Source organism: Orbicella franksi, chromosome 3 (genome assembly GCF_964199315.1).
Source record: "Orbicella franksi chromosome 3, jaOrbFran1.1, whole genome shotgun sequence".
In the NCBI taxonomy this organism is placed as follows: domain Eukaryota; kingdom Metazoa; phylum Cnidaria; class Anthozoa; order Scleractinia; family Merulinidae; genus Orbicella; species Orbicella franksi.
In genome coordinates, this window is record NC_138147.1 from 12,789,467 (window position 1) to 12,800,999 (window position 11,533).

General features: G+C 39.5%; 1 protein-coding gene across 1 annotated transcript; it reads right to left on the minus strand.

Moving 5' to 3' along the window:
- Window positions 1-437: 437 nt before the first annotated feature.
- LOC145481320 (splicing factor 3B subunit 4-like) lies at window positions 438-10,483 on the minus strand. Its single transcript, XM_081459788.1, has 9 exons — window positions 10,435-10,483; window positions 8,451-8,534; window positions 7,647-7,792; window positions 5,960-6,088; window positions 5,591-5,771; window positions 4,784-5,011; window positions 3,790-4,016; window positions 2,597-2,765; window positions 438-1,772 (listed from the first exon to the last, which is right to left on the minus strand). The coding sequence occupies exons 1-9, from the start codon at window positions 10,466-10,468 to the stop codon at window positions 1,720-1,722; spliced, it is 1,251 nt and encodes a 416-aa protein (XP_081315914.1). The 5' UTR covers window positions 10,469-10,483; the 3' UTR covers window positions 438-1,719.
- Between the last annotated feature and the right edge of the window lie 1,050 nt (window positions 10,484-11,533).

Consider the following 11,533-nt stretch of genomic DNA (forward strand, 5'->3'; position numbering starts at 1 on the left):
GGGTTTTCTTTTTTCGCAATCTTGAAATTTTTAACTTTTAGTAACTGTTTACTCGTCCCAAGCAGAACATTTGATATGTCAACTATTTGTTACTTGGTGTAATCTTGCCATAGCAACCGCATTTTGACATGCTGGTCAAGCCAAGTTTCGTCTTTTTCACGGAATTTTACGAGAAACATTTAAGAAGGTAAGCGGATAGTTCGGAAATTTCCTGGGAAATATTACAAAAACAAAATTCGAGACTTCCGCTCCTTTTTTTTTTTTTCTTTTTTTTTCGCATTTGGAATTCGCATTTCCGGAATTTCCGGAAACTTTCCCAAGCTATTTCCGTACCATTTGCTCCCTTTTCGGAGTTACGGAATGTTTTGGCCGAATGGAAAACGTCCGCCAGAAACTCCAATCGAAAATTTCACGAGCGGACTCGAAGGGAACGGAAATGTTGAAGAAAGAAAAGTTAACAGAAAGCAAAACTAAGAAGCAATGAAATTCAATGTCCTACCTACACTCTGAAAGTGACGTCTTTTTCTGCGTTAAACGGGGTCCCAGCTTTTTGCTACAGCTAAGCCTTAATTAAAACTAAAATTAAGGGTGTTTTCATCAACTTGTACCGTTGCTATGGTAACTTGTAATGCTAAGAAAATGTGTATAACTTTTTCGCCAATAATTGGGTGATGTAGCAGCTCTCGTTTGGTCTCACATGAATGGCTTGCTACCCTTTGAGAGGACAATAGAACAAACAACAGAAACAATGCCTCTAGCCCTAAAACAATAACAGCTGCTAACAATGAAGAGAATTACAAGCTTACGAGAGATGCTACACTTCTGCAATAATTGAGCATTAGTTTGATGCCCTTACACTTGTGTCAACTGAAAATGAAGAGTTGCATTATTTACCTATCAAAGTAGAAATGTTGTAACATTGTGGAAACCACGTCAACCTTTCCCAACACGATTTCACAAACTGCGACAGTAACCCCTTAAGGCTTGTACAATCCATCAAACAGAATGCTTCTCGCCGTAAAAGGTAATAAACGCAGTAGGTAGGTAGGTAGGTAGGTAGGTAGAGCATATCCAGGTTTCTATAGCATGAAGCACTTAAAGTACTTTACTCCCCCTCTGGTTAGGATGGTAGTTCATTGCAGGGTGGGTTACCCCCAGCTTTAAGATCGCCGGTACCCATTTATACATCTGGGGGGAGGGAGGCACTGTGAGAGTGAAGTGCCTTGCCCAAGAACACCACACAATGTCCCCGGCCTGGGCTCGAACCCAGACCGCCTGAGAAAGTACAAGGAGAAAGGCAGACAGGGATTCAAGAACTCATGTTTACTTCTGTCACGAGATAAATTATTACACACGTCAGAAGTTAGATCAGTAAGAAGACGGAGATTGATAAAACGGCAATCCTTAACTTGGTATGAGACTATGTTCAAGGATACTGGAAGTGAAAAGAAACTTCTACTGTAGGTCTTTTCCTTCTTTGTGTGGTTAAAAAACCAAAAAAAAAAAAAACAAAATATATTTACATCGAGCTACATGTACATAAAAGGGACGAACAAACGGCTATCACTGGGTGTAATTTCCGACATGGAAAGCTGGTAACTTTTGTTTTCCAATGGTACGCGTTCCAATTTCGCCGTTCGTAGATACAGCATTTTTCTCGTTTCAAGTTGCCAAGCAACAGACATGTTCGAGGATTCCTTTAGCGAAGATGTTTCCACGTCAGCGAGGAGGTGGAGGCCCAAACCTCTGCGGCCCGCCCGGTGGAAAAGGACCTGGAAACAAAGCAATCAAAACAGTGCTTTTCAGTTTATTTGATTATTTAACCCTTAAGCAATACTAGCGGCGATAACTTGTTTCGCCGCTGTAACAAATCAAAGAAGGCAGCCCGTCAGAGTGACGGGCTGCATACCTTAGAGAGGAAAAGCTTGACTTTATACGCTACGCTAGAAGAAAAACTCAAAACAATGGTTGAATAATGTAGAAAATCCTACTGGTAATAATAGCCAAAAGGCACAAGTATAGTTGTAACACTAGGCAGTATAGATGGAAACTGAATTTGCAAGTTTCTCGAGAAAATTACCAATCAATCAATATTGGAGCCAGTTCGACTGTTGAGAGAAGAAAAGAGACGACAAAGCAATCTTTGCAGCTGTACAACTTTTAGGCTTAGGCACTACATGTATATATAATAACTGCTATTGTTGTTGTCACTGTTGTAGTTGTTTGGGGGAAGATCGTATGGAACGTACGCTCAAAACAAATTCTCTGAAAGATTGTCAAAAACAAATACCGAGGCTAAAAAGTCTTCAGAAATTATTGGCGCGAAAGTCCATAAGTTTCAGCGTTCCGGTTTCCCCCCGCGGTGATACCCTCGGCCCAGGCTATCACTCTTTTTTTCGAAGTAAGCTATAATATACACCGACTTTCTCTTCGCGTTATTGTACATAATGAACACAACACTCCACAGCGGAGCTTTAACTAAGTGTAACAGCAAATACAAATGAATTCATAACAATTGCCTTTTTGCACAGGGATACTGTTAGTTGACTAACGTCACGATATGCAATATCAAACAGGGCACTTTGCAGTCACCCACCTCCAGGCGGCATCATCCTAAATGGCATTGGGGGCGGAGGACCCAACAGACTCGGTATTCCACCGGGTGGTCCCATGTCATTCTGCATGGGCGGTCTACCACCAAACTGCATGGGAGGTGGTCTGGGTAGGAGACCGCCACCTGGGTGATCTGGACGACCAAGCAGAGGCTGTTGAACCAAGTTGATGCTTCATTAGAGTGGTTTTCAGTTAAGCATGTTGTAGAACCAAACCAAAACCAATTGCTTGCCTATGAAACTACTCGGCCAGTCAGCAAAAGCCAAAACCAAAGTAACTGCCTGATTACTTTCGACACTCGCTAGTAAACTGCTCTACATGTATATCTAAGTATTGATTGTACGCCTCCAAAAAGTCACAATAAACTAAGGACATTTCATATTTAGTCAAAAAGTAAGGAAATATTGGTTTGGAGGTAAATGGCAAGTGAATACGTCTTACGGTTTACCTTCTTGAAAAGTTGTTTTTTGAGGGGAAAGAAAGGAAGGCAAAGTGAAAAAACGATTGCCATTTACCCCCAAAATGAAATTTTTGAACTTTTGACTAAGTGGAAAGTGTCCTAAGTCTACTTTCCTTTACAAATGGCAAAAAGGGATTTTTCCAAGATGACGGCAGAATTTCCACTAGCAGGTACATGTATCTGTAGAATGCTGTAAACAGGCTAGGTACTGTCCATTACGTTTGTTCATTGCCGCTGTAGCACGTGGGTATAAAGAAGGTTGGTTGAACATTCAAATGCAGTGTAAACAGATATTCAAATATACAAGGTAGCAAATAGTGGTGTTGCGAAAATGCATAGAGCATACATGTACATTAGAGACTATAGTAGCACTGTTAATAGGTAAAAGCTGTCTGGATAAATCCTGATAAACCCTGTCAAATGTCTTGAAGCAGCAGGTGGGATAATGAAAGTAGGAAGTACATGTAAGGGCCAAATATATATTTGCTGTTAGTCAGAATTAGTGAACTCCAGTCAAAGCTAGAAGTAAATAATTTACTTCAGGTGGCAAAATTGGCAGCTGCTGGCACACTTTGACAGGGCTTAAAAAGACATACATAAAGGTACTATACAGAACAATATTTCAACATGGGTAACTGAAATGACCTGGTTAGCACGACATGTATTAAATGCAAAGAAAATTCAAACACTACATGTGTAAAATGTGCAACCCTGACCTGAGGTGGTGGTGGCATGTTTGGCGGTACAGGTGGTGCAAACTGACCTCCCTCCATGGGTGGAGGTGGGGGTGGTATTTGGCCTGGGGGACCTACTGCACCAGGTGGGGGAGGGGGAGGTGGTTGGTCAGGCTGTCCAGGCATTGGAGGCATGCCAGGCATTCTTGGAGGAAACATTCCTGGTGGCGGGAAGCCAGGTGGCGGCATCATACCAGGTGGAGGCATACCTGTTAACAGAAACAAACCATGACAAAAAAAAAAAAAAAGATATAGTTATATGGTTAAGTTCAATGGCAAAAGGTTGAGATTTAGGATTACAAGTGGCCTGTTACAGGTTCTTGGTCTGTCAGGCCGAGAAGAAGGAATCAAGGATCAAGGCAAGCAAAAGAACAAGGGGTATTTGGAGGTTCAAATGCATGTAACTTTAAGTCTGGGGTAAACATGTTTTCTACTTCTTTGAAAAAAAAAATATTGCCAGGAAAAGTCTTTGAAACCCAGGACCTGTTGACAGATTTAGTACATAAGGGAATGAAAGACTGAGACAGCAATTGGAATCTTCCCCATACAAAGGGGCATTATTAAACGCCTAATGCCTTCGCTCAACAAAGGACTTAAATCCACCAAAGAACTTTCAATTGCCTTTTCTCATGATTATTGCTTTTAGTTTTGTCTCTTCGTTGTTATTAACATGCTATTTAAGAGCTACATGTACATGTATGTTGCATACATATTCTAGTCTGGTGACGGTATACACGATGTGGTTCTTAACAAAATATCATTCAATAATTGTTAGTTTTGTCCTTTATTGTGTGAATACTTGGACACAATAAAGATTTTCGGCTTCTCTTCCATTCTCAAAAGTAAATTAGACAATCAAATGCAAATTCTATTGCAAGATCAATATGTGAGCAGCTTGCACTAGTTGTTTTCCATAGACTAAGTAAGGAAACATGATAAGCATGCACTTTCTAAATGTAAGTAAGATACAATTTACCTGGAGGAGGCATGCCAGGTGGAACAGGAGGCATTGGCGGGCCAGATGGAGGCATATTAGGCGCACTGGGCATTGAGCTTGGTACAGGCACAGCCATGATGGCAGGCGGCATGACTGCAGCAGCTGGTGCTAGTGTTGTAGCTGCAGCAGGAGCTGGTGGTGCATCTGCAAACAGCTGATGAGGTCTGTCTGCTTGGGCGAGAGGATTTTGTGCGGCCAAGAGACGCTCTGTAAAGAGAAAATGCTTGAGATCACATTGAATGCACTCTGGAAAATATGTCTTAAATAATTTTTAAAGTGCAATGATCAAAGTGAAATACAGTGCATTTTGAAGATTGCCCTGTAACCCTGTAAGCAATTTTTCCATTGTAAACATAACCTAAGGTTAGTATTCATACTGAACATGTGTGTATATAATATTTTTGACCAACCTGCCTAGATGGAACTTTAAGAAACCCACTTACTGTACATGTAGCTACAATGTATTGGCAGGTGAGTCCCAGATACTCATAATGTATTTACCATAAGTTAAGTCTTGTAGTTTTGCAGATGTTGTTACATGTATTGTTGCTGTTGTCAAGTGCAAGATAAGACTAGATGATCCCACTAGCTAGACAAACTACTGATACTGATTGTTAGCTACTTGTGCGATGTAACTGAGTGTATTACACATCACTAAATGTCAATTATGCATTAATGTTCAATGCTCCCTCTTAGCAGAGCAATTGCCAAATACATGCAATTCCCAGATGAAAGACATGTGCACTGTACACAAAGGTGCTTTTATTAATATCCATACACACATACCTGCTGCAGAGCCGTGTCTTTCACCTTTAGCTTCTTTCTTGAATGCATAGGAGATTGTAATTGGTCGATTACACAAGTATTGCCCATTCATAGCTTCCATAGCTGCATCAGAGGCATCAAAACTTGCAAAGTTGATGAATGCAAAACCTTTGGAGTTGCCTGTCTCGGGATCTCGCATAATCTGCAAGGAATGCACTTGTGAGAATTTACACACTATCTCAGATCAAAGACAGTATGGTTGGAACCATCATTATCAAAGAAAGAAAAATTGAAATTAAAGTTCTTTAAGTAATTCATATCCATGTATTTAAGTACACATGCAATTATTTATCCATGTATTTTCTGTGGGAGTGGGGAGGGCTTACTTACTTTAGGGGTTTGGAGAATAACACCAAAAGCACTAAATGTGTCATAGAGCAGCTTTTCATCAATCTCTGGATCAAGATTTCCAATGAAAATGTTTGCACCAACATCAAGATTCTTATTGTGTGCCGATGCCTGAGAAAGAACACAGAGTGTAGAGTTAGAACCCAGAGCCATGTATGCATGTACACTTGTGTACTACAATGTTTATACATTAACCTTGCAACAAAAATAATATCCTTAACTTACATGTCTATGAGACAAATTGAAGTTTATTTTTTTTATTTCATAACAATAATTTGCGTCATATAAGAAATAGAAGACATTAAATGTGTTTCTATTGAGTTATAGAAGCATGACTGGAAGTTTGGGAGAACAAGAAATGCTGTGGGAACATGGGCTGAAAGGCAAGTGTTTACACAGCTTTCTTGAGTTCTCGCGAACTTTCACTAGTGTTTCCATTAAACAATTAGATTATGAGTTGGAGATTTCTATCATGTGATAGTTGACACCAGTGCAGCCCAGGTCAACTATCTTGCATACAAATCAAATAATCTAATTGTTTCAGTGTAAATCTACTACATGTAGTCAGTCAAAACTTATATTTAAATCCTCTTCAGACACCTCAAAAATATAAAGAAGAGGCCGTCATTTTGTTAACAACTGCGCACTGCTACGCTACTCACTATCTTTTCTGTTGTAGATAGTGCGCGCATGCTAGCCAATCAGAGAATGCCACTTGTGATAGAATGCTAGTAGATTTATACTAAAACTCGATAGAAACATGGAGAACATGTTTTCTGTTTATTTTAGAAAATTCTGCAATGAGAAAAGAAAACAACCTGTTTACTTTAATCATCAAAATCTGAATTCTCTTCATTGATGCATCATTGCATCAATAACTGCCTAGTTATAGAAACATGTTTTTTAACCTATCACCACGCATATTTTCTTTGACCTATTTTCTAACACTTACATACACATATTTCTACATGTGTTGTACACTGTAAAGTACAGCAAAAAGTTTTCATTCATTATTTGCAATTCTTATTCCAGCTATACTGAGTCATACATGTACATTATCAATATTATCAATCGATGGTTTTTGTAAAAATTATTCTTGGTGTAAAACTTTTTTAAAAGTTTGTACATGTATCTTGTTTCATAGTAATTTTCCTTTGTCACACATTCATCAACTAGTCTCCAACAATTGAAAATCCAACTGGCTAATTGTACATGTAATGGGAGATTTTCTACGGTTGTAGCTCCACAAAACACTGACCACAATGAAAACTGAGCAGAGAGTTTACAGATACAGTAAAAGCATAAAAGAAACTTGATTTCATCATTGCAAATAAAAGCCAATTCTTGCTTATTCAAGATCTCTGTGGCTATGTTATATTAGAATTAGCTCATCATTTTACAGTATAGAGTACATACAGCTGTGCATGTATCGAGTTATGGATGCACTACCCCAAAGAAGTTTTGAAGAGCACTTGAGAAACTACATAGAGAGCTGCTCTCGGCTACATGTATGTCTGGAGTAATTTGTACGCTTCTTGTGCTAGATACATCCATAAAGTTCTGGATAAACAGATGGCAAGCATTCAACAATCTTTAATAACTGCATACATGTATGTATTTACACAGTGCTAACATTCATGATTCTACATGACATGTACATGTACTGTACCTTGTTTACTCTGATTGGTTTCCCATACACTTTTATCATGTTCATCACTTTGATGGCATAATCAGCATCCTCCTCACCAAGAAATTCAATGAACCCATAACCTTGATGCAGCTGGGTTATACGATCTTTAGGCATGTGAACATTCACTAAAAGCATACACAAAATCAGTCTAAACAGTCTCACATGTCAACTCTTTGTATAATTATTGTGTAAACTCTGAAGCTCAAAACCCAATTATCAATACAATGTACATGTAATAATTTGTGTTTTAACATGTATTATAATAATTACATTGTACAGTGGCCTCATGGTTAGTGCACTCCTCTCCAGATCGAGCGGTCCAGGTTCAAGCCCTGGCCAGGGACGTCGTGAGAGTAAAGGCATTGTGGGCGTAATTAAAGTGTCTCACCCACATGTAAGAACACAACACAGTGATCAAAGCCAGGGGTCAAACCCAGACTGCTTGGTTCAGAGTCCAGTGGACTTACTATTGGGCCACTGTGATCTCGTACTAACAACCAGTAAAGATCTTGTTGCAAAATCCCATATAGTCATGGTACTCTCCGTCATTCTTTGCAAAAATATTATTACTTTGCATCCAAGCTTCAAGAACACCTTTTGAGCATCTGTACAGTACTGAGCTTTCAATTGGTACAATACTTTTATAGCAATCACCAGTGATGGCAATCAAATATGGGACAAAGGGAGTTTTTGTCCACTGCTACATTTTTGTTCAGTGACAGTGCAGCTGAACAAGGTGTGCAATACATTGTCTATATAGATTTTCAAAAAACTTCAACTTACCAACTGGCCCTGCTTGGAGAAAAAGTTCCCACAGAAGAGTCTCTGAGACTTTCTCATCCAATCCTCCAACATAAATTGTGGCATCTATGAAAGAAACAAATGTTTGCTTGTCTGTGAAAACCAATAGCCTTACTGGTGAAAATGATTATAAATGCCCCAAGGCAATATATAATTACATTATTATTGATTTGATCATATCACAATGAGATGTTTATCACCTATGTCACAAGCATAGCACAATCAGAAAACAATTCAGTAGACCAGTCAAACACTCTAAACACTGAACTACCATGTCTCGGAAAAAGTGCCCTCTGGTCATCCCGGACAGGTAGATTTTCCATCTGGGCAAGTAACATTTCATTCGCAGTTGCCCAGTGGGCAAGGGATCAGGCAAGTCGTCTCCCAACTAAATCATTAAATGAGCAGACTAAGACTTGCCCAGGGCAAGCTTTATTTGAGAAATACTTACAAGTCTTAAGGGCAAGCTGAAATTCAAGCTTTTTTTCGAGCCCTGACTACATGTACTCTTGGTGAGTTACAATGCACATTCATGTGGGTCATTATTTTTTTTCTTTTTTCACTAGATCAACAGACTAACAGGGGAAGAATAACAGGGGTAACACATCTTATGTATTGCTCTGTGCTATGTATTTTGGCATCCATGTGGAGTCTTCACACTTACATCCGTATTGTACATAATTTTTAGAGGGCCACTGGTTTGTTAGTATTTTTATACTATTTTAGTGCTACCCTCTTTAAATAAAGTCTTTACTTACTTACTTACTAACTTACTTACTTACTTACTTAGAGCAAATTAATATAACAGACATTTAAAGTAAAGTTGCAGGCTGCAAACTGCTGATATTCTCATTTCAATTACTGAGAACTAACCATAAACAGGCTAACTTGAACCCTAACCTGAGTGATATTCAGGCTAACCAAAGCACTATTTAGGCCTGCCTTCAAATGTCATACAATGATTTTAAGGCTACATGAAAAATTTTCAAGCTAAGGACAATTTAGGGATTCTTGGAATTAATAGAAAAAAAAAATCATTATAACACTAGCAAATTCAAGGACTTTCCAAAATTTGATTCAAGTACTTTGGTAGCTGCCGGTTTCGCTCCATGGCGAGTTCGCCCCCACCAAGTTTGCCCCCACATCGACTCAACTTGATCAAGTTTGCTCCCAACCAGATCGAGTCGCATGTAGAAATTATTCCTCGTTCTTTTATCCACTGCCTCATTAGATTACTGGTGGCGAGGAAACTTCACTTGGTGCCGAGGTGACTTCCCTTGGTGAAGAGTTCATTGGTGGCGAGACTCCCTCGTAGCGAGATGACCAGTAACCGTTGGACTTTGTTGCCATGCGCTCGCGAACAAGCAAACAATCATCTAAGCTTATCAAACATACATAGACTGAAATGGTTCTTCGAAAACATTCAATAACTCGATGACAACTACGTAAACACGAACATTAAAAGTTGGGGGCGAACACGAAATAGAAATTTTATAGTGGGGACGAACTCGGTGGGGGCGAACTCGCCATGGGGCGAAACCAGATCATTCAGTACTTTTACCGTTCCATTTCGGCGTCTTACTATAAACTCGCTAGCGAACTGCATGTAAAGTTCTAAAGTTTCCTCATCGCAGAACCAATTTCTGTCATTCATAAAACTATTAAGAACACAACATGCACATGGACGCGTGAGAAAAGTGGTAGAGCTTAGCGTATATGGAAATCCTTAAAGTAAATCGAATGAAAGTAACAAAGCACCGGCTTTTGTCAGTCTCGTGTACAAACGATCGCTCAACGTTTCTGATGGTTACCTCTCGCGTTAGCCAAAGCGAATGGCAAAGAAGCATACAGATTTATAACTGGTATACGAACACAAAGACAGAGCATTTCGAGTGGATTTATGTGTGACATAAGCAAGCAATTCCACTTCAAGGACTTGAAAAGGATCAGAAATTTTATACATTACCTTGATTTCGTTCGGCGATCGGTCCGGCCGCCATGCTGAATTTCTTGGTATCCCAGCATCCCTCTGTCTAAAACACGATTCACCGCTGCACATTAGTACAGCCGTTTCCATGGTAGTCTCTCGGACCCAGACCATTTTCAGATCTCTACCGAAGTGAGAGACTGAATGTTAGCTCCAGAAGAAAAACCTACTGACACACTTCAGTTGAACATAAATTTGAAGAGATGTAAAAAGCGAAGAAAAAGGGGTTTTGAATCCTTTTTAGACACCTCCGTTTTTGTCCTCGTCAGGGTTGTTGGTGGTAGGCAGACCGCTGTTCATGTTCCGAGGAACCATCGCAGACCGGACCCGACAAAGCGACGGAAAATCGCACTTAACTGAGGTGTCAGTAGAGCTCTTTAATAACAGATTATTTTAACAGAGATTCTCCGTCATCCAAAAAGCTTTGCATAATGGCAAAGAATAGATCACCGCGTCGAGTTTACTTGGAAGTTTAATTTCCAACCCCACAATGCATCTGATAGGTGAATCACGTCTGACACCTGACGGAGACCAAAAAATTGGGTCAGAAAATCTTTGTACATTAGAATCTCTCATTTGTCAAACCCTCATTTTATTTAAACTCCCGGTACTTTGAACCGAAAGTGGTTGGTTACCCTTGAATTTGTTTCACTGTTATTTTTCTCTTGATTTCTCGATGCAACCCCTCAACCAATTTTAGTTTCATTTTTGACGACTTTTTAATTAAAGTTCGAGAATTCGGGATTCCTCCAAATAACCCCGTATTGCGTAATACAGATAAACAATAGCCTCCATTTGGCGCGAAAATACGCTCAAATATTTGTCTGCGGAAATTATCTGTTCCGAGAAGCGAACAATTTACGCTCTCGGAAAACTATGAGCTTTGAAGAGCAAGCAATGCGCAAGGACAAATATCCTAGCGTATTTTCACGCTAAATGGAGTCTATTGTGTTTATCATACCTTTCCAATATTTTTTGCAACACGCACAGTTTTGAAAATTAGGGAATATCACTCGGATATTCCCCAGTTTTAGCTGGGGTAAATGCAGTCACGAGACGCGTTTACACCAATCGCGTG